A 23,537-nucleotide genomic window follows, 5' to 3' on the forward strand; every position below is an offset into this window, starting at 1 on the left:
TGTTACATATGCGCCGAGGTCTCTGGGAATCCATACAGTCATTTGCAACAGAACATGAGGGTTAAATTAACACTAAGTTATTAATTTGGATGCATTAATAATAGGTGTGCATTACTTTTAAAGCACACTGGCAATGCACGCTGACGAAGAATAATGTACCCACTGTCCTTTGACAACTGTTCCTCCATATGAGCGTGTGTGTAGGTGTCATTTAAGTGTGTGAGCCTTGGGAAAGTTCAGCTCTGTATACTGGATATGTAATTATCCTAAATATTGTTTGACCTTCCCAGCGCGAGGCCATTACTCTCCACGGAGTCGCGCGCAGATGGATTTTTCATTGCATTAATCCTCCAGATCAGGTGGGTTTTGTCAAAGTGTTAAACTTTAATACTTTGGGTCATTTATCTTTACAGAAAAACTGGGGCTCTGTCAGCGACCAGACGAGCTATTTCCTCATTGCGCTTTCGGAGTGGAGTGGAGCTGCAGAGGGCAGGAGCTGATCACAGCTTAATCAAACCCTTATGTGCTCCGGCTTCGAGAACCTACACCTCTCCGGAGAGGTGCTTCACCACACACGTTATATACAGTATTTATTTGTGAACGCACAGACACTCTTCTCGTAAAATGTAACACGGATGCACATTCATTACACTCCCATCTCCACACACACTTTAGAAAACACTAATCTTCACTGTATGTTTCTGCCAGTGTATTACATGTATGGCCCATTATGACATGTATTATTTTAGGAAACATTTTACATTATATTGTCCATGTTATATATTGTGTATGAGGTAATGACAAATAAGGATGTCTAGGATGATAAAAAAATAAATAATGTTTTAAAAATCTTTCAGACTATTGGCAAGTTCCTCGAAATGCATTTTCCATTTTATTAATATTTTATTTATTAATAGTTAATTAATCATTTTGGTCACACTTTAGTTTGGGGACCAATTATCCCTATTTACTATGGCCTTGATAAACTCCTAATTTGTTGCTTAGCTTGTTAATTCTAAGGTAATTATTACTTTTAAGTATCGGGTTAATAATAATAATAATATGCATGCTAATAAGTATCTAGTTAATAGTCTAGTTAATACTTTGCTTATACGTTGAATACACTTGAGTGTATACATATTATACATGTATTTATCACACACACACACACACACACACACATACACATTTATTTATTCATTCATTCATTCATTCATTCATCATTATTGACATTTTATTTTTTTCCTGCTAAATAGATTTTTTTCACATATTATTGATATTTTAAAGAAGTATAGCTTTGTAACTTATTTATTTAATAAATAATGATAAAAATGTAAAATGTCAATATAAATGATTAAAGATCATTTTTGAAAATAAAAAACAATATAATCTAGCTCCACGCCACATTTTTCTGGACACTTTCTCTAGATTTAAATCTAAATTACTTTTATTGAAATTGAAAACATGCTCATCATCATCATCATCATCATCACCACCATCATCAGAGGTGTATTAAAGTTATTTTTGTTTGAACTGCATTTTAATGAATATTTGAATAATTCAGTACATCCAGACAAAAAATAAAAATAAAAATGAGGATACCATTGACTCTTTATATATTGTGAATCACCTTTTAATTCACTTAACTGGTGGTCTGCCAGTTGATAACTTGGGAAACAATATGGTTATGCATTACAGTCCTGATTATGATTGACACCAAGAAACATAGCACAATTACATCAATTTCAATTAAATATTCTTGCTAATATTTAGAAATAACCATATGAAGCACGTTTTTAGGATTGCCTTTCAGTGTATTTATTCACTACTACTTCCTTTACAAAATATAGAACTTATTTATGTTTATGTATAATATAGCAAGCTTCCATGATGACACAATTCATTGTCAACAAGCTGAGCTGTATGTTGTGCATGTTGTGCATTTGACAAATCCAACTTTAAACCTTGCCCTTTGGTCCTAGTGGGATTTCTGATGAGATGATTCACTCCACCTCCCTCCATCTTCTCCATTAGGCGCCCAAGTGGTCGCGGCCAGAACTGCGGTGATTGATTCTGCTGTAGTTCCCACGGAACAGTGTGCTCTAGTGATAGCATTTATCTTCATAAGAGTTGATATGCACCCGGAGTGCACTCCAAATTAAATCCCTCTTTAAAAAGCGCATGGTGCTTCTCAGGGAACTACATAAATCGTGGCTGATGTTGCTCCTCCGGTTACACGCGCCATAATCACCTGATGATCAGTTATTTCCATTCCAGAGAGCATTCAGCACGACATAGTGTCATGAATAGATCTCTTCATCTCAAATGCAAATTCATAAATATGTTATCTATTAAGTTACTTAAAATATGTTTAAAACGCATTTCATACAGAAAATGACACGTCTTTTAACATGTTTTGGTTAGACTTTATTTTAAGGTGCCCTTGTTACAGTGTAATATTAATTGACTACATCTACTTACTATATGGTTATGGTTAGGATTAGGGTTTGGCTTAGGGTTACTTATTTACATGTAATTATGCATAATGCATTGTTATTACAATTGTAAGTACATGTAATGTGTAACAAGGACACCTTAAAATAAAGTTGTTACTCATGTTTTCAGTTTCAGATTTGTATGTGATTTTTATATTTTTGTCAAAAATGTCTAGTTGGTGAATTATTAAATGTATTAAAATACTAAACTAAAATAATAAAAAATAAATATTAATTTAAGATTATTAATTTTCTTTATCCTTTTTGTTCACCAAATCAGCGTCAATATAGCAAACTGTATACTTTTCTTTTTTTCTTCTTTTTTTTTGCATTAAACCATTTCGTTGCCATGTAACAATTAAAAAAAACGTAAAACGATTATATTTTTAAAACTATAAAATGTTTTAACAATTTTATTAAAAGGCACGTTTTGTTAAACGTTTCTTTGTAAAATATGATTTATTATTTTTTATCAACTAATAAGTTGTTTACACCCACGTGTATTCATGGAGCAAGGAAATTAGATTAATACTTTTATTCATGGGTTCAGTCAATCTTTTTTTTGTGTGTGTGTGTTCCTACTTAACCACATTTTGGGGACAAATTTGTATCCAAAAGTGAGGTAAACCTGACAAAATCTCCAAAAACCTCCCTTTGGGGACGTACTCATTTGTAAAACGGGTTTAAAAATAAACTAAACAAAGTTATTTTGAAATTGTAAAAATGCACAAGTCGCCTGTGAGGGCTAAGTTTAGGTGTAGGGTTGGTGTAGGGCAATAGCACACACAGTTTGTTCAGTATAAAAACCATTACGCCTATGGAATGTCCCCATTTAGATAGCTAAGTAAACGTGTGTGTGTGCGCGCGCGTGTGTGTGTGTGTGTGTGTGTGTGTGTGCATGTTCATGTGGTTTATGAGGACACAAATTTGTATAATGACATGACAGAGGTATTACAATATGAAGGTGGTTTATGAGGACACTGCCTATGTCCCCGTAATTCAAAAGGCTTAAAAAACATACTAAATGGTGTTTTTTTGAAAATCTAAAAATGCAGAAAGTCTCCTGTGAGGGCTAAGTTTAGGTGTAGGGTCGGTGTAGGGCAATAGCACACACAGTTTGTTCAGTATAAAAACCATTACGCCTATGGAGAGATGTGTGTGTGTGTGAGAGAGAGAGAGAGAGAGAGAGAGAGTGAGTGAGAGAGAGAGATTGTGGTCTCTCTTTGATCATTGTTCCGTGGTTTTGCGTCATCTCACGTGATGCCGCACTCTAAGGACACAATCCATCGCGTATACGTGTGTATGAGAGAAAGAGAGAGATTAAATGAAAAAACGTGTGATATAATCGATTGTCGTCGAAAATATTATATTTTTTTAACAATATTTTTATCTTTTAAAAAAGGTAATACAGTGTACTGTTTCTTTTTTTCAGTTTACATCACATTTGTGATCGCTATTACCTATATGAGCAATAATAATAATAATAATAATAATGTCTATTTGTTTATGAAGTTTAAGTTTGAATAAAGGAATTCACGTCGTTCCTTCTTATTTTGTTCATTTGCAAATAAACAAAATATTTGTCAGTTTTACTCATTTAAAACAGTACATACTGAAATACGCGTACTTTCTCTGTACAACATGATTAATAATAATGAACGTGTGCTTAATATGTAATCATGTTGTAGAACAGCTTGCAGTTACACACTGTTAGTGTTATTGTGATTAATTATTTCGATGTGCAAAAGTGTTTTCAAATGTTTTACCCATTCTATGCATTCAGTGTTTCTGAAAACGAAATTTTACGAGCTCAAATGACTCTTCACACATGGATGGCTCTGGCAGCGTGGCACAGTGGCAGTGCCATGGACTGGAACACATATGAGCTCTGTTTTGGCTTCCGTTCATTGGACGCTCAGACGCAGATGTGCGTAATTGCGCGTGTCCATCAGTGAAGTGTGTTGGGGTGTCAACCGTTCATTCAGGTGAGGAGAGAGAGGGTGGAGGGGTTCAGTGGAGAGGGAATGAGAATGTCTGTATGTTAAAATTGATGTGACATGCAAAAATAACTCTTATAATTGGACAAACCGTAGAGAATGAGGTAACAGTAGAAGCGGTTTTATTGTCTGGATGTATATTCGTTATTATTTTGTTGTGTAGGCTACACTGTAGCATCTATGCTTTTTTTTTATCTTAGTGTGTATGTGTGCTTACAAAAACTTAAGTTAGTGAAATGATTTATTGCACCTTTGTTTGGTGAAGAGCAGTGACCTCCATCGAATTCCCTCGCCTTGCCGATCTAGCCAAATAACTGCATTTATCAGCGAGGACGAATCCATTTCCTCCTGTTCACACCTTCGCTGCTCTTTTTCGGAACTCACAGCGAAAAGCTCCATAATCCCCTCCAGGAGTCGTGCCCCTCACGGTCCTTTTTATGATCTGGTCCCGACCCCAGTGGCGCGCTGGCGGGGTGCAACACTGCTCTGGTGGGGTCCGAGCCTTTGATCCGCGCGTCCGTTTGTCCGAGGGTTGTGGCTGTTGGGGAGGGTGCGTGCGCTTTGGGGAGCCGAGGCATTTGTCATCCACAGAAAGAGAAAACATCAACAGGTACTAAATACCGCTGAACATGACACCATCAAAAGCACCATGGGATGTAAAACAGCAGGCGACTCTGACGCTTTGGTTATATTGTTTTTAGAGAGAGGTGCCTCGGTAATAATGAGAGCTGTTTGGACACCTTCACTGCGCCGCCAGCCATCAACCTGCGCGCGCAATTAACCTGTGACCATCAAATGTGCAAGCGCCTCACCATAATGGATTTCCGATTTTACTGCTCCTTAATTGACTTGAGCTTGTCAAATTGGACGAAACACTCATCGATATGACATTATTAAACACAATTAACACTCATGACTACATCGATTAGCTCATTACATCCACCAATATTCCTGCGCTTCTGCAACAAATTTTAAGGTCAGTTTAAATTAAATTAAATTAAATAATCCGAAATGGATAATACATTAAATAATCCAAAATAAATCATAAATTAAATAATCAAAAAACTGGGGCACATCACAAAGTTACCGATTTCCAGTGTAACGCGATATATTTGTCGTTTTGAATTAGAATTTATTTTATAATTTATATATATATATTATAAAATAAATTCTGGCGTGTTTGTGTGTGTTAATTCCGAGTATTAAACGGCAATAACAACTGCACATAGGCTATTATTTTATTTGAGAGTGCGTGTTGTTAATATTATGCACATAATAGGCTATGTGCTATATAGCCTACGTACTGTTATACTTTGATCATAAGGATCATACTGGAGGCCTAATAGCTGATTTGCGTTTGTACTGGCCATTTTTGTGGTGTTGTTTTGTTGAGAGCAACCAAACGTCGACATGATTGGTTTATAGCTCAATAGCTATAATGAAAGAACGTGTCAATCACACTGCTTGGATTTACAGCTTCATAGACACGAGACCATTGACCTCATTCTTACTTCTTCATTTAAACCGATCAGAACATATATCAGGATTTATTTGACATAATAATTTTTAATTTTGGAGTAAATTCCTTTATATCTTTTAATAAAAATATTATATTTTCATATTTATATAGATTTGTTATCAATGCACGTGGGATCAAACTATGCCAAGAGGGTATTTGGGAAATAAACGGCACAGAGCCAGAGTAACACCTCACTACACAACACACCCGATAGGTTCATCACAGTCAAATGTCACCGCTTGGCTCCACGTTAATGCATATGTCCCCGTATCATGTTTATATAGTAGTTAGTAGGCTACAGCTGTTTGGGTGAGAGAGAGGCGAGCAATGTTAGCAGAAATCTTAAAGTGCTATACAGCGGAGACATTTGGGGTATTAGCCTACTGTATTCTTTTGTGAGAAGTGCCTATTTAATATCTCAGTCAACAGCTGAGCTTTCTCTTTTTTATGTAGGCTAGTTAAAATGAAATATAATAGTTTGCATTGAAGACTGAATCTCTTAAGGAATCGGACAATTCAGTGTTTCTGAAATTCTTTTTTTGGATCATATTGGATCATATAAAACTTAACTTAAAAGAAGCTGATCTTCTCCAAGATCAAATTAATTTACCATATTTTAATATTACATGTGATGTAGCCTATTTAATAGCGTATACAATAATCAATCATTTGCATATTCTGTTATAAATGATATTTGCATTTCATATTGCATTTCATACTTTTATTAGCACAAAAAAAAACTCAAAAATAAAAATAATAAACCTGAAGGAAAAAAAAAAAACGTTTTATCCTATAGGCTACTATTGAAATTTATTCTTGTTGCATTTTATTTTATTATGGAATCATGTTGTATTCCATAATATAATTATGTTAAATTATATTCCATTTTATTCTATCGTTGCACGTTTCGAAAATATATAAAAATATGTAGCTATTTAACGTAATCTCGTGCACAGTACCATTATCCTGAATAAGTGTTTCCAGATCGCTGCCACCTCCACATGCATCTGAGGGAAGTGACGCAGGGACGGGTTGGGCGAAAATAAAACCTGCTCCGCTTAAAGCCGTGATGATTGATGATGTCAGGTGTTCTGTTTCTAATTAACGTTTAAATTAGGCCAAAGAAAACCTTTCGAATTAGCGCTGCTCCGCTTGAGACCGTCCGGATCCTCTCAGAGCGGGTTGGAGAAGAGAGATGACGGGATTATCTTTAGAACTAATAATGCTCGCGCATTTGAGAGAAATGTAACACCATGTTCAGCTTCGGTTTCTCTACCCGCCCTCCGTGGGGTAATGCGAATGTGCTATTGTTGGCGCTGAAGGGCATCATTCTCCCGATCAGAAATCCTATCCTTCCACATTATATTTAATACCCATGTATCATTTAATAGGTTTAGCAGCTTTCCTCTGACCTGACATTCTGAGGTGACCAATTCGTTAAGGACATCTGAGCCCGACTGGACTAATAATAATAGTTATTATTAGTATTAGTATTATTTTATTTTATTATTGCGCATTTAACTCACACAGCCTTTTGTTTATATTTACACTTATATATATTACATGATTTGATGGGTTTTTTTTTTTTTTTTGGTTTGTTTGTTTTGTTTTTTTACAATTAGCTCATTCAACTTCCTTGAAGACTTACATTATATTTATATAGCCTATATATTATCTTCCATTGAATTTGTTGATTTTTTAATTCATAAAAATATCTAGAAACCGAAAATGTCACTTAAATGAAATTTACAATTGCTTTGGTGTATTTGTGTGTGTGTGTATACATATATATATAAAGCAACATAAAGATAAACTGCAAGGGTGTGACATTACTGTAGACTCATTAGCATTGTGTAGTCTGGTTAGATACATTTGTTCAATGCATTGTTGCTCATTTGTTGTAAAATATTCTATTATAGTTTGGCTCCGTGTCGCCCACGTCGAGTGGTCTGGACCCGCACTAATATGTCGTGCTGTTTTAGTGCTCGTGAGCTGTTTGGCTCGTTTCAGTCCCTGTACGGATGTCACCATATGGTGCTCTTGGCACGGACAATGCGATATTCCTGCGAACTGGCCATACATCGCCATGACTCGTGTAAGAGAGACATCTATCACCCTAATCGATTATTGAAACCCTGTTAAACATTATCAGATGTCAGCATCGCCACTTGTTTATTGCCCAGTGTTTTACATTTATGGGGAGACCACCTAAATATTCTCTAGTCTAAGGCCTCATCGAGGTTTAAGAGAAAAATTGCCTTTGGTACCGTTGAATTGTTTAGCTAAATAAGCCTATCTGTGACGAAATAGGCCTACTAAATGATTTTTGTGCAGATATTTTTATTTATTTATTTATTTATTTTATTTTATTTTAGAAATAAACCAAACATAAATATCAAAAGCGAATAGGTTGAATCTGAATGTTGTTTATATGTATATGAATGTATATATATATATATTCTAATTTTGTTAAAAAGCAAGCTGGAAAATAAATCTCGCATAATAAGTTCACTGTAGCACAAAGAAATCACGAAATGCTGCAAGAATGTCTGGGGGGGGGGAAATATATTATATATATATATATAGGCTATATATTTTTTATTATTATTATTATTATCTTGATCCTTTTTTTAGGTCAAGTATCATTACACCAGTCATTGTTCTCTTCTATTTCGTGTTTTCTTAAAGCAAGAACACAATTTCTTCTTACCTGCATCTTCATAGCTAATCACTGCGCGTGTCCCGCGAGCATCATCTGAAATAAAGTCCGACGCGGAGCGGGTGAGAACAGCACTGCTGTAAGTCTGCTGCTCTCTGCTCTTTACCCACGTGCATTTTCACAAATTTATAGAATGGCACTGTGCTGCACTGACTGAGGTGTTACGGAAATATTTTATGCTGGTTCTCTAGTTGTCCTCAGCTTAAATGTATTCTCATAAATTCTAATACTATTTAGAATATTAAAATGTGGACCCCCTATTTAAAAAAAAAAATCACCCTTTAAAACAAACCACACTGGTCAGTATCCTGCTTTATTAGGATATTATGCCTTTGCTAAATTTCTGCTACATTAAGAATTCATAAAAAATGTCCCACCAGCAAAATGCATGCATTTTAAAGGTTCTAAAACAACTGCTTGCAAAAAGTCGCAGCTATTGTCAAAACCAACCCTGAAGGCTATATAAAATACTCTATATTTATTTTTAACCATACATAATTGTTATCCACATCTGAGCCGCTTTGCCCATGCAGTTTTGCAATCAATATATTTTTTATAGGACTGAAACAATGACATGTCTAATTCTGAACTCGTGTGACAGCAGATAGCCTACACGAGGTGTGAGGAAAATCAGGCTGTCATAACAGCCTCCAAAACTGCAATAATCATGATATTACAGTAGCCTAATTAGTCTTTCCCGTGTTGTTCCGCTATGGACAACTCTTGAATTCTAAATGTTCATTAATGCCTTGTTGAATGTGTATTTTATTGTTTTATTTATACTTCACAGTATAAGTTGTTGTTTTTATTATTCTGAAATTGAAGATAGATCCGCAGACACGTTGACATATAGAGAATAGAAGCCTACTGGTGTTAATGGGAGCACTCTCCCTTTTCAGGGAGGTATACGCGTGGAGCACGTGGTTTGCCCTAAGTGGGAGTGGGATCAACAGATGCATAAACATCCCGAGCCATCTCCCCTCTCTTTAAACTTCAGGGGGAAACTCCTCCTATTCTTGGTCCAATTCATTATTATGGTCTGGCCCTTTAAGACGGAGCAGCGGGTCAGCAAGTAGTGTAGTGTTTCTCTAATTGAACTTCACAAAAGCAATCAACAAGAACTCGTTAGCGGTTGCTTGCTGTTTTGAGCCTCCTTGAGACGGCTACACATGCTGAAGATCTTCATGGAGCAGCTCAGACAAGACTGGAGCCGCATATGAGGACTAAAGTTCGGGTGGCGGTGACGCCTGAAGCATGGTGCTTTTGGAGAGCCACTTCAGACTGAGGAAGAACAACGATTCTGTTTAAAGAAAAAGGAATAGACCAGGCTTTTGTATGCATAAACAAGATTGAGCGAGCTAGGTGACTTCTATTCGAAATAGTTGCTTGGGACTGAGATGACCTCCAGCTCTAAAGACATGAAGGCAGGCTCCGTTTTGCAGTCCAGCGGCGAGGAGAGGCGGCGGGGTCCCTTGGACCAACTCCCACCTCCGGCCAACTCCAACAAGCCTCTCACCCCGTTCAGCATCGAGGATATCTTAAATAAACCCTCCGTCAAGAAGTCCGTCGGTAGTCTGTGCCCTCCGCGCGTGCTGGAGAAAGTGACCAGCTCGAGCGCGTCTCGGAACGGGATCAGCGCTCCGTCCTCGCCGTTATGCGCTCTGGAGGAGCTGGCGAGCAAAACATTTAAGGGGCTGGAAGTCAACGTTATACAAGCTGCAGAAGGTAAAATGTTTAGTCTTTTTTTTCAGGGGTTTGTTGTTTTACATTAGGATTGTGTTTACGAATTAATCTTCGAGTTTTAAACGCGCAAATTGAAGTTAGTGGCACTTTTGGACGTGTGTTATTGTAGCGGTAGCGAATAGCGATTATATGTGGATTTTACAACTGATGTCGAATGCATAGGTTATTTTTATATGCATTGCCTATATAAAACAACAATATAAAGTAGCCTATACATAAATACACATAGGCTATGTATCATATAAATATATTTCTTAATCAATTTTCTTAAGTAAAATTTTACCATCTTGTTTCATCCCCGCCTATTTTTGTTATACACGTTTTCAGATATTAAATAGCTCGTTTTTTTTTTTTTTATATAAATGTCAGTGATTGCTCAAGTGTGACTGTTAGTATTTCAGGAAAGTCACCTACCCCTCAAAAAATTAAAGGTTCTTCGATTGTCAAGCAAAAGAAACTCGCTCTTATTATCAATAATAATTCCCATTATAGGCCTATTGGGCTTTTGTCTTTCTAAATTGTTCTTAGGGCGTTAAAATATCAGTAAACTGGTTCATTATACTTTAAAATGCCAGTAAATGGTGGTTTGAACTAAGTTCTTTGTAGATATCAAAAACCTTTGTTTTCAGAAATACAGCTTAGCATGATGGAACGCACAAATGCCTTTACAAGAATGTTAAAGAGAAGGAAATCATTCTTGTTCACTTGACACATTTACTGAAAACAGTCTTCGATCATGACGTTCGTGTTGACATTGCAGAACTGTCTTAGTGGGTCACGCTAACGGTTAAGGTCGCCTGTAATAAGATTGAGGCCAGTTCTGTGGCTTGATAGGCTGCTTGATTAACACATTAAATATTTCGAATTTACTTGGCAATCAATAGTTCAGATGTTTTGGAAAGTTTCTCCCCCTCTTTTCAAGAACAGCTGTTATGCAGCTGGAATTAACAACTGTGGCCTATCACATAACACAACAGTGTGTACACTCTTAAAAATAAAGGTTCTAATTTGAACCAAACAGGATTTTGCAGCCTGATTCCAAAAGAGAACCTTTTAAAATTCTACAAAACAAAATAAGCATTGACAGTCTGTTATGGTGCTTGAAAGAGCCTAGAATCCAAAACACTGATCTAAAGAACCTATAATGTATAATTAAAGACTTTTTCATCTCCAGAGAACCAAATATCCCCTCAAGAACCATGTACAGCCAAAAATAGGACCATTCCAAATAACTTACAAGAAGAATGCCTTACAAATCAATAGCTAATGTGCATTTAAATAATAGGAAATTCAACTTTGTGCATTTTGCTGTAGGTTGATATTTCAGTTTACTGAATGAGCATTAGCTTTACAGTGTCTGGGAATGACTTACTGATGAAAGTTATTCTGAATTGTGACCCACACAAGCCGCCTGTGTTATTCCTGTCATGTGTTCCTGGAAATCAACTCTCCTTTCTTTCCATTTAAAGGTCGCGAACATCTCAACGCCTTCGGCCAAAGACAGGCCTCCAAAAAACGACGGAAGTCCCGCACGGCCTTCACCAACCACCAGATCTACGAGCTGGAAAAGCGCTTTTTGTACCAGAAATACCTGTCACCAGCCGACAGAGACCAGATCGCACAGCAACTGGGTCTGACCAACGCGCAGGTCATCACCTGGTTCCAGAACCGACGGGCCAAGCTCAAGAGAGACCTGGAGGAGATGAAGGCGGATGTGGAGTCTCTCAAGAAAATCCCGCCACAGGCATTGCAGAAACTGGTGTCCATGGAGGACATGGAAGACCCTCACGGTGGCTCGGGGCCCATTTCTCCCAGCCTTTCCCCAAGAGCCTTTCCACAGTCCCCGTCCTCGTCCAGAGGCCAAACCACAGATGAGTTTTCAGAGGAGGATGAGGAAATCGAGGTGGACGATTAAAAGCAGGCCCTTGTTTTCAGAGAAGGGTATTTTTCACAACTTTTGCACGGACTCTGCGGAAGAACTTGAAATGCAAGGAAGGTTTTGTGTCTCCCTTATTTTTAATTTATTGAAAGGACCTCTATGTTCTGATGTCCAGATCAAAGACATGGTTTAAGGAATACGTTTTCATAAGATCTGAGAAATGCTTAGAGATAAATGGTACAGTATCAAGACTGCAACATATGTATGTACATTTTAAGCTTTATTTCTCGATTTTCGAAGGAAACGCGTGCAATTGTTTACACCGTTCAACACATTTATGACCGCTGTAGAAACTCTATGCCAAAAGTGATTTTCAATTCAATTCTCAGCTGAATAGAATTATATATTTATAAATAATTTCAGAAGTCATCAGAAATCTTGTTTCTACATTGTAATTGTCAAGACTCATTTCCCAAAGTTTTACATTATATATCCCAGTTCCTTGCACATTTCCAACTGGCATTATTAACAAATTATTACAAAAAAACAAAATGTATGTCCAAAACAATGCAAGGGCAAGGTTGTGTATATATATAACAAGTTATGATGCATCTAACTCCTTAAATTTATTGTAACATTCTATTTAATCCTCATTTATGTAAATAAAGGTTATATGTAATTTCACAATGTTTCCTTACCTTGAGTCAGAGTTTAATTATGCAGATGCTGAGCTGAATTGTAAAATAATCATTTAAATCCTGTGGATAGGAAATCTAATTTTCTTTGCAAGATGTTATTTTATGTTTATTTTTACTGACACGTTATTTTTTATAGGCCTATACACATTTATGCCACAAAAACTTTTTCTTTCTTTTTTTCCCACCACAAATCATTCTCTCTTTTTTTATCCATTATTTTTTTCATCGGTAATTAAATTGCAAAGTGTTTGAAAACGGTTGTGAAAACGTTTAGGACCACCTCAAATTTTAAGGCATGATACATTTAAGTTTAGGCCTACTATTTTAGTGGCATGATTGTTACAGTGTAATAAGGATAAGCTGCCATGCATAAAATGTTTTATTTTATGCAAATTATTTTATGGCACGCTCTCGTGGAGTTAAACAGCTGAGAGAGGCAGAGCACTTTTACACATCGCCCCATTGTGTGTGTTAAGAAGAGTGTTTGTGTGTGTTAAGTGCTTGAAGCTTAATTAGGACAATTGAACAAGGTTCCCCCTCTCACATTGTCACGAGGACAACATAAAGCTTGCTTGCCTCCTCGCGCCATATGGTTTATGAATCTTCTCTAACACAAACTAGTCAACATGATTGATTAGGTTAACCCGCCTTTGAGTGCGCAATAACAGTTTCAGTCGGTCGAGCCCAAATAATACCCCACACATCTGTGCCCATGTGTTAAAAACGCCCATGAATAGCAGATGATTTGCATGCGGTTCCTAATGAATAAATCTCAATAGGAAGCCGGTGGAAATGGGGAGGATTGTTGCATCCTGGTCTGCCGAATTTCTTTCGGCCCATTTGTGTCAGTTGTGAGCAGATCAAGGCAGCAGTTTTGGGGCAGCGAGAAGATGGAAGTACAATTAGCCTAATCGCTTGGAATAGTTGGGGTTGAAAAGTCAAGTAGATTTTTATGAGCGCTTTGTGGAAAGACTCGCCAGAGAGCCGGAGTTCTCAGAGCTGTCGAGGCAGAGGCACATTCTCGTGCTGTTTTGTGTTTTCTGCTGCGATTGAAGTCCGCACAATAGCTCAAATGCTTCGGGTTCCTACTGAGAGTCGAGATGACTGGAATTTTATGGTAGGCTATATGAATATGAATGCGGTTGGACTATGACGACTGAAAGCCGTGATTGATTTCACAGTGTGAAAATATTCGAGCAAATATATCCAAGCACGTTAAAAGCTCTGAAAGGTCCCTTGGACGATAGATCAGTGTTTCACTTTAGAGAGCAAGAAATAATGCCGTGCTAAATAGAATTTCTGCAACAATGTAGCCTACAGAGTTAATTTTTTCATTAATGTAAAGGAAGGTAAAATAATGGAATGGAAATATAATGGATATAACTGTAAATGGAAAATAATGGAATAATGGAAAACTGAATATGAAAAACGAATGCCAGAAATAATAATAATAACAGCCTAATAATAATAAGACGAAGAAGAATAAATCAATTAATGCTTACAGAAACGAAGCTCACTTCATTATTATTGAATGTTATTTAACATCATAATCATCATCATCATCTTTTAGGCTAGGCTACATTCTTTAAAGATTTATTTAAGATTATTAGTTAAGCTATTATAAAGAAAAACCTAATGAAATCAAACATTTAGCCATGCGCTTGTTTTTAATCCGTATTCGACGTTTATGTAGGCCTACTCAAGGATATTGTTGCTTTTTTTATGCAATCGCGAAAAAAAGTCTAAATTATATTAGGCCTGAGGCCTGTACAAATGACGTGTTAAATTTTATTTCGTTTTCTTCAATGGTTAATAGGCCTATTTGCGTTTTAAAATATATAAATATATTTAAAATATAAGCCTATGTAGCCTGAATGTTTAATTTAAAATAAAGTAGCCTTAAATGCGAAAATGTAGACTACATCATTTTCTTAAAAATAGCCTATTCGATGAAAGCAGAGCGGAGCAGAGTCGTGTGTTTTAATGCATAACATGATTGTATTCTAGATGATTTAATGCATTACAAGAGGAAACCATAGCCTACTATTCCTATTACAATTTGTTAACAAAATGGTACAAAGTAGGCTACCATTATTGTAGCCCTACATGACCCGCAAAATAATTAGCCTAAGTCAGCTGTAAATTTAAAATAATTTATTGTGGTAAAATAAATTTGGTCTTTGCTATTTGGTCTAAAGAACAAATACACGGAGAAAGATGATAGAAAGAAAAAACATGAGAAGAAATTTGCGTAGCCTAAACATAGCCTACCCGAGCATTTCCCCAAAATTATATTGATCAACAGAGCATCTATTGATTTTTATGTCTGGCGGTATATTTTAATTTCTCGAGACATTTAAAGCGTTTTTCAATCACGGCAGAATTACTTTCCCGTCATGTGATGAAGGTGTGAGTTATATAAAAGCACGTTTTTATACCAGAAGGCTACTGCGATTCTACTAGACATTCTGCCTAAGGTTTTCATTGTATCTTCAGACGCTACATATAATGTATTCTGAGATGAAAAATGCCTTGAGATGTTCCTAATAGAGTCATCGTGAGGTGACTGAAGGGGATCGGTGTTAGTAATGAAAAGACCAACACTGCACCCTAGTGGTTCATTTCTTAAAACACTGGCGATCTCAACACAAATGACTGTCTTCATTTCTATTTTAGCAAGGCCAGACAAAATTCGTGTTCATATAATGATCATATAATTTTCAATACCTTGCACTGAAGCAACTTAAGTTAACCAAAAAAAGGTCACACAAACATATAATACAAAATGCATCCACATTTTTTACCACTTAAAATTTATTTTCAAAAATACAAAACAAAAAAATAAGTTTATATGCACAGAAAGCTATTAAAATAGAATATGTGAAATACAAAATATTTACACCAATTGATATTTTCACATAATCCTATCTTGTCCGTTTGTCTTTTATAGCATAATGGAGTACCAGTGGTTGTGCCTAAAAGGGAGACAAAGAGGAAACATTAGAACATGAATGAAAGGTTTAACAAAGTATCATCCTGTTGACTGACACTAAACAGACACTGCGGGCAGAACTTCATCCGTCGCACTTAAAAACACATGAAGCATGGAATTACTTGTGCTAAATTCTCACAACACTTTGACGCCCCACAAACCATGAAACAATATGGAGAATAGCACTTCCATTGCATATTTCAAACCACAAGGCGACATCAGGCATATGGCTTTCCCTAGTACTAATAAATCTCTGCCTGTGATTCCCCTCAGAAGATTCTTTCAGTGAGTAAATCAGAGCACAGTAAATCGCTACAGAAATGAAGATCCCACCTATAGGGAAAGGCAAACGGGCTGATAGTGTGAAAGAATGCAGTATGAAATTAGCTGGAGACGCTTGAGACAACGATACCTTTCCAAACCAGTGAGACAGCCAGAGACGCTTCATGGTCATGTGATCTGGGAGAGACTCGTTATTGAATAACATCTGGACCTGCAGCACAACAAAGAGCACACAATGAAGAGAGAAGACAACAGGGCAGAAGGATAGAAAAGAAAACAATGAGAGGTTTAGTTTAAAATCTCTCTCTCTTACTACATTTCACAATAAAAAAATGTATTTTCAGCTGGTCATCCTATTTGAACTTTGATTCTTTCTATTAAGGAACTGAACAACAAATTCTCCTAATTGGGATGTACAAACATACATGCCTTTACATAACAGACACAACAGACTAATCAGCTGCAAGCTTAGTGAAAGAAGATAGGTGAATTCTTTTGTTTCCTAGAAAAGCACTAGTACTATTTTGTATACTAAATTAATTTTATACCAGGTTGCAAATGCATATAGTTAGAAAGAAACAATTATTTAAATTAGTAGACCAGAGGCCACAAAAACCAGCATGAGATGCCATTCATCTAAATGTCATTTCTATTAATACGTCATTAATACATACAGACAGACAGACAGACAGACAGATAGATAGATAGATAGATAGATAGATAGATAGAATAAAGTAAAAGCAATGGCTCTATAAAGAAAGAAAGTAAAAAAAGTCACACCTGATGTTTTTCCACGTTAAGTCGATGACATAACACTTTCCTCAAATGTCGTACCTCAGCCCTGACCGAACAACGCACAAATTTCTGCTGCAGGAACATAACAGTATATAAACAAATGAATCATTGCTTCTAATATATATAAAAATAAAAATAAATAGACTAATGTTAAGGTTTTCTTGAGAATGAATCAATGTACATTCATATTCCTTCTTAGGCTGTTGTCTTACCTGTAGAGTTAATTTATGTTTGTCCTTCCCAGAAAATGATGAGCTGTAAAAACAAGATGAAATTATAACAGGATTCTTTTGATGCACCTACGCTAACCATTCAAAAGCTTGAAGTACGTACGACTTTTTATGTTTCAAAAGAAGTCTCTTATGCTCACCAAGGCTGCATTAATTTGATAAGTAATACAGTAAAACACTAATACTGTGAAATATTATTACTGTTTAAATTAACTGTTTTCTATTCAAATATATTTTAAAATGCAATGTATTCCTTTGATGCAAAGCAGAATTTTCAGCATCATTACTCCAGCCTTCAGTGTCACATAATCCTTCAGAAATCAATCTAATTTGCTGCTCAAGAAACATTTCTTATTACTACCAATGCTGAAAACAGTTGCGCTGCTTAATATTTTTGTGGAAACTGTGATTCTTTTTTTATAAAGGAATCTTTGATAAATAGAAAGCTCAAAAGAACAGTATTTATTTATTTGATTTCGAACAGAAATCTTTTGTAACATTATAATTGTCTTTACTGCCATTTGTTATCAATTTAATGCATTCTTGATGAATAACAGTATTCATTTATTTAAAAAAAAAATCTTATGGATCTCCAAGTATAAAAAGAAAACTAATGGGGTTGGGGGGGGGGGGGGGGGGGGGGGGGGGGTATAAGCTTTACTGCTGTCTTCCTACCTTTGCCTCTCCAAACATAGAGAGACCTGTTCGTCGTATCTGTAGAAATGAGCTTTGGAGTGGTCAAAGCTTGTGTAGGGTAATCCCGTATTATCTGGAATTGAATCTACAAGAAGATACAGACATACTTAATAACAATCGTAATAAAATCAAATCAACAGCAGCATCTATCGACATGCTGTCACTTACCTTCTCCAGACGGCTGTATGATGCGTTCAAGACCTCGTGACTGATAGAATTCTTTAATACGTTTGTCTTCACCTGAGAAGACCAGATGGATATATAACCATGACTGACCAGGAGACAAACAGACACTCAGGTTCAAATGATCCCGTTCTTTGTACTTACTCTCTTGTAGACCTGGGACTAGTTTGTAGACGATGTCTTGCATAACTCTGTCCAGCTTTAGATTCAGCAATGGCTGTGTTTCATGGATTTTGATGTTACACATCGGACAATACTTGCTGGTCTGGAGATACTTCACAATGCAACTTTTACAGACTGCAGAGAGACGGTGGAATGAAAATGAGTAAGTATTCAGTTTAATAACACAGCTTATGCATTTCTTCTGCATATGTCACAAATGATAACTGAGAAGTAGGCTGCTACAAATCTGTGTTCATTTGAGTGTGTTATTAGGAGAGAAATCAAGTACACAACACTTACACGTATGGAGGCATTCTGTGATGGTGGTTGCGTCGATAAAGTATCCTGCACAGAGGTAGCACACAATGTGTTCATTTAGGTCCTTTATCTTTATTTTAACTTCTTCCTGTAAAACAAACAGGTAGTTTGAGATCACTGTGAAATTCTGCATGCATATCTACAGTGCAATATTTTTATCCAATGTTAAACCGTGTAAATAAGACACTTTTTTTAAGTTTATCCTTGGCGTTCTCATCTGTCACCTTGTGCGAAGCCCAGTCAGTTTCGTAAAACTATCATTCATAGCTGAAAAAACATTAAAAGTTTGTCATTCCAAAAGACTTATTTTGGTGAGAGGAACTCTTGAAAACATGAAAAATGTGACAAATAGAGAAAAAAAAGACCCATCCATTCCATAATTTCTATTTAGCCTGCCCTACACATACAAATAGTTAAATCAAATCTAAAGCCGATTCAGCAGTGTCCGGTTGTAACACGCTAAAATTGAACTAAAATATCATTTTTATGATCACATAATTATTTCAAAGTCTATGTGGATTTTCGTACTTTAAATTTGATAAACAACAGGTCTATTATGCCGAAAAGTAACACTTAATTTAAAACTTCATTTTAAAACTAAGAAATATATATACTTAATTATATATATTAGTGCTGTCAAACGATTAATCGCAATTAATCGCATCCAAAATACAAGTTTTTGTTTATATTATAAATGCATGTGTACTAATAATAAATAATAATAATACATTTTATTTAAAGGTGCCTTTCGGAGCACTCAAGGACACCGTACAGTAGAGTGATAATATAACATAAAATCTTGACAGCAATACAGCAAATAACAACTTTAACAATAAATCATTTAAAATTGATCAGAAAAAGCTAATCTAAACAGGTAAGTTTTAAGGCATGATTTAAAAGTTGTCTGACAGTCACTTTCTCGAATAGATTGTGGAAGAGAATTCCAGACATTAGGAGCAGCACAACTGAAAGCCCTAGACCCCATAGTGGCTAAATGAACAGAAGGTACAACAAGGGAAACAGATGAAGAAGATCTGAGAGTACGTTTCGGGATGTATGAAGCAAATCAGAAGATAAGGTGGGGCAGAATTATGAAGAGCTTTGAAAGTGAGAAGTAGAATCTTGTACTCTATTCGATATTTAACAGGTAGCCAGTGAAGGTAGTAGAGAACTGGAGTGATATGCTCAGTGGAAGAGGTTCTAGTAATTATACGGGCAGCTGAATTCTGGACCAATTGAAGTTTATGAAGAAGTTTATGGGGTAGCCCAAAGAGAAGGGAGTTACAATAGTCAATAACTAGAGCATGTACATTAGCTGTGGAATTTGGTGTGAGAAATGGATGAAGACGACTGATGTTCCGTAAATGGAAATACTCAGACCGAGTAATATTGTTCACATGCTTTTCAAAAGATAAAGTACGATCGAGGACGACACCCAGACTTTTAACCTGAGTAGATGAGATTATAGAGTTATCAACAGAAAGTGAAAAACTATTGGATTTTGACAAGTTAGATTTGGTACCAACAAGGAGAACTTATGTTTTGTCAGTATTTAGTTACTGAAATTACGTGAAAACCAGGATTTAAATCTCTTCTAAGCAACCTAAAAGAGAGGAAGAAAGAAGGGTAGAATTTGGCTTGGAAGACAAATAAAGATGGGTGTCGTCAGCATAGCAGTGAAAACTGATGCCATATTTCCTAAAAATGTGACCAAGGGGTAGTAGATAAATAATAAATAAAACAGGGCCCAAAACAGAGCCTTGAAGAACACCAGTTGTAACAGGTGAAATGTATGATTTGAAATTTTTAATTTGAATAAATTGAGTGCGCCCAGAGAGATAGGATCTGAACCAACTAAGAGGGACATAATCCCTATGGAGAGTAATCTATCTAGGAGAAATTGATGAGAGATTGTATCAAAAGCCGCACTTAAATCGTGTAGAATAAGTATAGTTAAGAGTCCAGAGTCGGCTGAAATCCGAAAAATATACGGTGTATATTTTTTATGAATATATAAATACACATACAGTATATATTTTGATAATATTTATGTTTAAACATTTATATATTCATATACTTATATTTTATATTATATTTAAATATATTTAATATATTTAAGAAAAATATGTTAGTTTATATATGCATGTGCTTCTATTTATATATACATAATAAATATACACAGTAGACACACATTATGTAAACGAACAGATTTATTCTGGATGCAATTAATCACTTCACAGCACTAATAATATATATTTATTAAGGGTCATGTTCATGGAGGTATTTTCTAAAGTTCCTGCAGTAAATATATCAAAACTTAATTTTTGATTAGTAATATACATTGCTAAGAACTTCATTTGGACAAATTTAAAGGCGATTTTCTTAATATTTTGATGTTTTTACACCCTCAGATTCAAGATTTTAGTTGTATCTCGGCCAAATATTTTCCTGTCCTAACAAACCATACATCAAGGTTAATATTAATTGCCTCTTCAGACATGGAAAATAACGGATAACAAAAGTAATTTGTTGCGTGCAACTACGTGCACGCGCTTCTTATTGTGGTGCGGCAGAAACGCGCTTCACTTTTCAGTGAGTCAGGTGTCATTTGTAAACATCCCAGAGTAAATACGCGAGTACTGGTTTCAATCACTGCCAGGACTGCAAGCCACTGCATTAAACAAGGACTCGAGGTCGAAGAAAACGGCAGGACAAGCATCTGATCATCGGAGTTGAAGTACTGAAGTACAAAATGCATTTTCTGTCACACATGTTCAACACGGACACGCGCTGCCGATAATGCACGCGGCAGATACGGATGCACTTGTTCACTCTTCAGGGCCAACCTGCATTAATAAACATGTGGGATATCACAGCGCAGCACGCGACGTGAACGAGCACCGTTATATTCCTGCAAGAGCGCACAAAACAACCCATTTTATCAGTGTGCTGAATGTTGGAGTTAGGAAAAACTACAACGCAAGAGACTCGACCAGGACAGAAATTACAAGAAAAACCTCGCCACGGAGAACAAAAACACAACCGCTAGACACAGTGGATTGATTCTTCGCAACACTCACGCCTGCGCAGACACACGGCAAGGTCTCGCGCTCCATCTCTCTGCTTTCGCGCCACACAGATCGCCCCTCTCGCGTGCGTTTGTAGAAAGCGCGGGAAGCGCGCGGCGAAAGACGGGCAGCTGAAGCAATTTTGGTCCCTATCACTCACCTCGTTCCGTAAAGGGTCAAGCTTGTAGACGTTCTGCAGCTGATTTCTTAGCCGCATAGCTATCGCCATCGGACCTTGATCCGCCATCTTTGGGAATTCTGCATACTTCCGGGTAACCGGAGAGTGGGTGAGTTCGGTCGCTGAGAGGCGGGGATCATCTGCTGGTGTTTCCACACGCTCTCTCATTTCCACCCCACACTCATACTATCGTTGGGTGTGTGTGCAAACTCCGTCAGAGTTGTTTTATATTAGGCTGCATCTTTTTAGTTTAGTATCAGCAACTTCTGTGTGAGAGTGATAATACCAGACAGGATCATAATACCAGTCTCAAATTGAATCGAATACAATATAACCAAATGTTCAAGACTTGAAAGGCCAAAATGTATAAATTTAAGAATCTGTCAGTGACAAACCCATATCGATCAACCACTTTTTGACATGTCAATATAGGCTAATAGAACAGACATTCAAGACTAACGTTACTGTCTTGATTCCGAGATCATGTGTGACAGATATATAGCTTTTTGTTTTCTCTCACCAAGACTAAAATGAAAACCTACTACCCTAATAATCTCAAAAACATAGTAAGCCTATTGGAAAACTACCTCATTCGAAAATGAAAACAGCAGTAAGGGATGCATTTACAGACAGATACAACATTGGAATTGTATCTTTCCAAAACAACATTTGGTGTCAAGAACACTGGAAAACCGTGTTGTGATACTGTAGGACCTCTTCAATGGACCATATCCCTCAAATAGTCTTTTTCATTTGTACAATAATGTAGCCTGTTTGCCGTATAGCCTACTTGAGTTGTTTACATGTAGTTGTCTACTTGTTCTAAAATCTGAAAGACAGATTTATTTATTTTTTCTGGTTTAATCAACAGAACATCAAATATAAAGAGTTTGAGTTGTATTTAACCAAGAACGTTCCTTCAACACTTTTAATTGTTTATGCAGTCAAAAGTGCAATGATGCTGAGTAACCACTAGATGTCACTACTTACTCTAATGTAGTTATCAGGGATTCCTGTAATGCTTCAGAAACAAGTGAACAGCCCACACTTGTTCTTCAGCCCAAAGTCTGGTTTCTGCTCTTTTTCATGACTTCTGGAATTTAACAAATGCAAATTCATCATTACTGCTTTCAATTCAAGTTTATCTCAAAACACAGTTTTATGTTTTGCAGCATCACACTTCAGTAGTACCACATTGATATTACAATGTTTGATCATCATGACTTTGTAGTTTAAATTGGAAATGCAAGTACAAGAAACTAATTTTGTAGATAGTTAGACTGCACACAGAAATATTAATTTAACAACTTCTTATTTCTTAATTTTTCTTCTTATAAAATAGTATGGAACAAAGTCTCATAGGTGGTCTGTTTTGTCTTACCTGTCAAACCCTATTAGAATTAATCCTGTTTTCACCTGTTTAGACTCGATGTGTACTTTAACACAAAAGAAACAAAGTCTCATCTTGACTGTGATTGTGAACCTGAATGAAGCAGTGTTTAACTGAGTAGAAATATGAATTTATAACACTGCAAGTCTGCACCGTGAAGTTCTGTTCTGTTCTGTTTTAACACAGACATCTG

The 23,537-nt window shown here is 36.3% G+C and overlaps 2 protein-coding genes across 4 annotated transcripts; one reads left to right on the top strand and one right to left on the bottom strand.

The window, feature by feature from the left end:
• Positions 1-10,127: 10,127 nt before the first annotated feature.
• Positions 10,128-12,388, top strand: LOC306852991 (transcription factor LBX2-like; the record flags this gene model as incomplete). Its single annotated transcript, XM_079390132.1, has 2 exons — positions 10,128-10,455; positions 11,943-12,388. The coding sequence occupies 2 exons, from the start codon at positions 10,128-10,130 to the stop codon at positions 12,386-12,388; spliced, it is 774 nt and encodes a 257-aa protein (XP_079246258.1).
• A 3,443-nt stretch (positions 12,389-15,831) lies between these two features.
• LOC306853396 (polycomb group RING finger protein 1-like) lies at positions 15,832-22,136 on the bottom strand. 3 transcript variants are annotated; one of them, XM_079390765.1, is made up of 9 exons: positions 21,789-21,954; positions 18,691-18,796; positions 18,373-18,525; positions 18,214-18,285; positions 18,025-18,130; positions 17,332-17,374; positions 17,105-17,191; positions 16,455-16,535; positions 15,832-16,025 (listed from the first exon to the last, which is right to left on the bottom strand). In XM_079390765.1, exons 1-9 carry the CDS (start codon positions 21,822-21,824, stop codon positions 15,975-15,977), a joined length of 735 nt encoding a protein of 244 aa, XP_079246891.1. In that variant the 5' UTR covers positions 21,825-21,954; the 3' UTR covers positions 15,832-15,974. The 3 variants fall into 3 exon arrangements, with proteins under 3 accessions (XP_079246891.1, XP_079246889.1, XP_079246890.1); XM_079390763.1 differs by having other exon boundaries at positions 15,853-16,025; positions 21,937-22,136; XM_079390764.1 differs by having other exon boundaries at positions 15,853-16,025; positions 18,691-18,735; positions 21,789-22,037.
• Positions 22,137-23,537: the final 1,401 nt, after the last annotated feature.

Source organism: Barbus barbus (genome assembly GCF_936440315.1).
Source record: "Barbus barbus genome assembly, chromosome: 33".
Classification (NCBI taxonomy): Eukaryota; Metazoa; Chordata; class Actinopteri; order Cypriniformes; family Cyprinidae; genus Barbus; species Barbus barbus.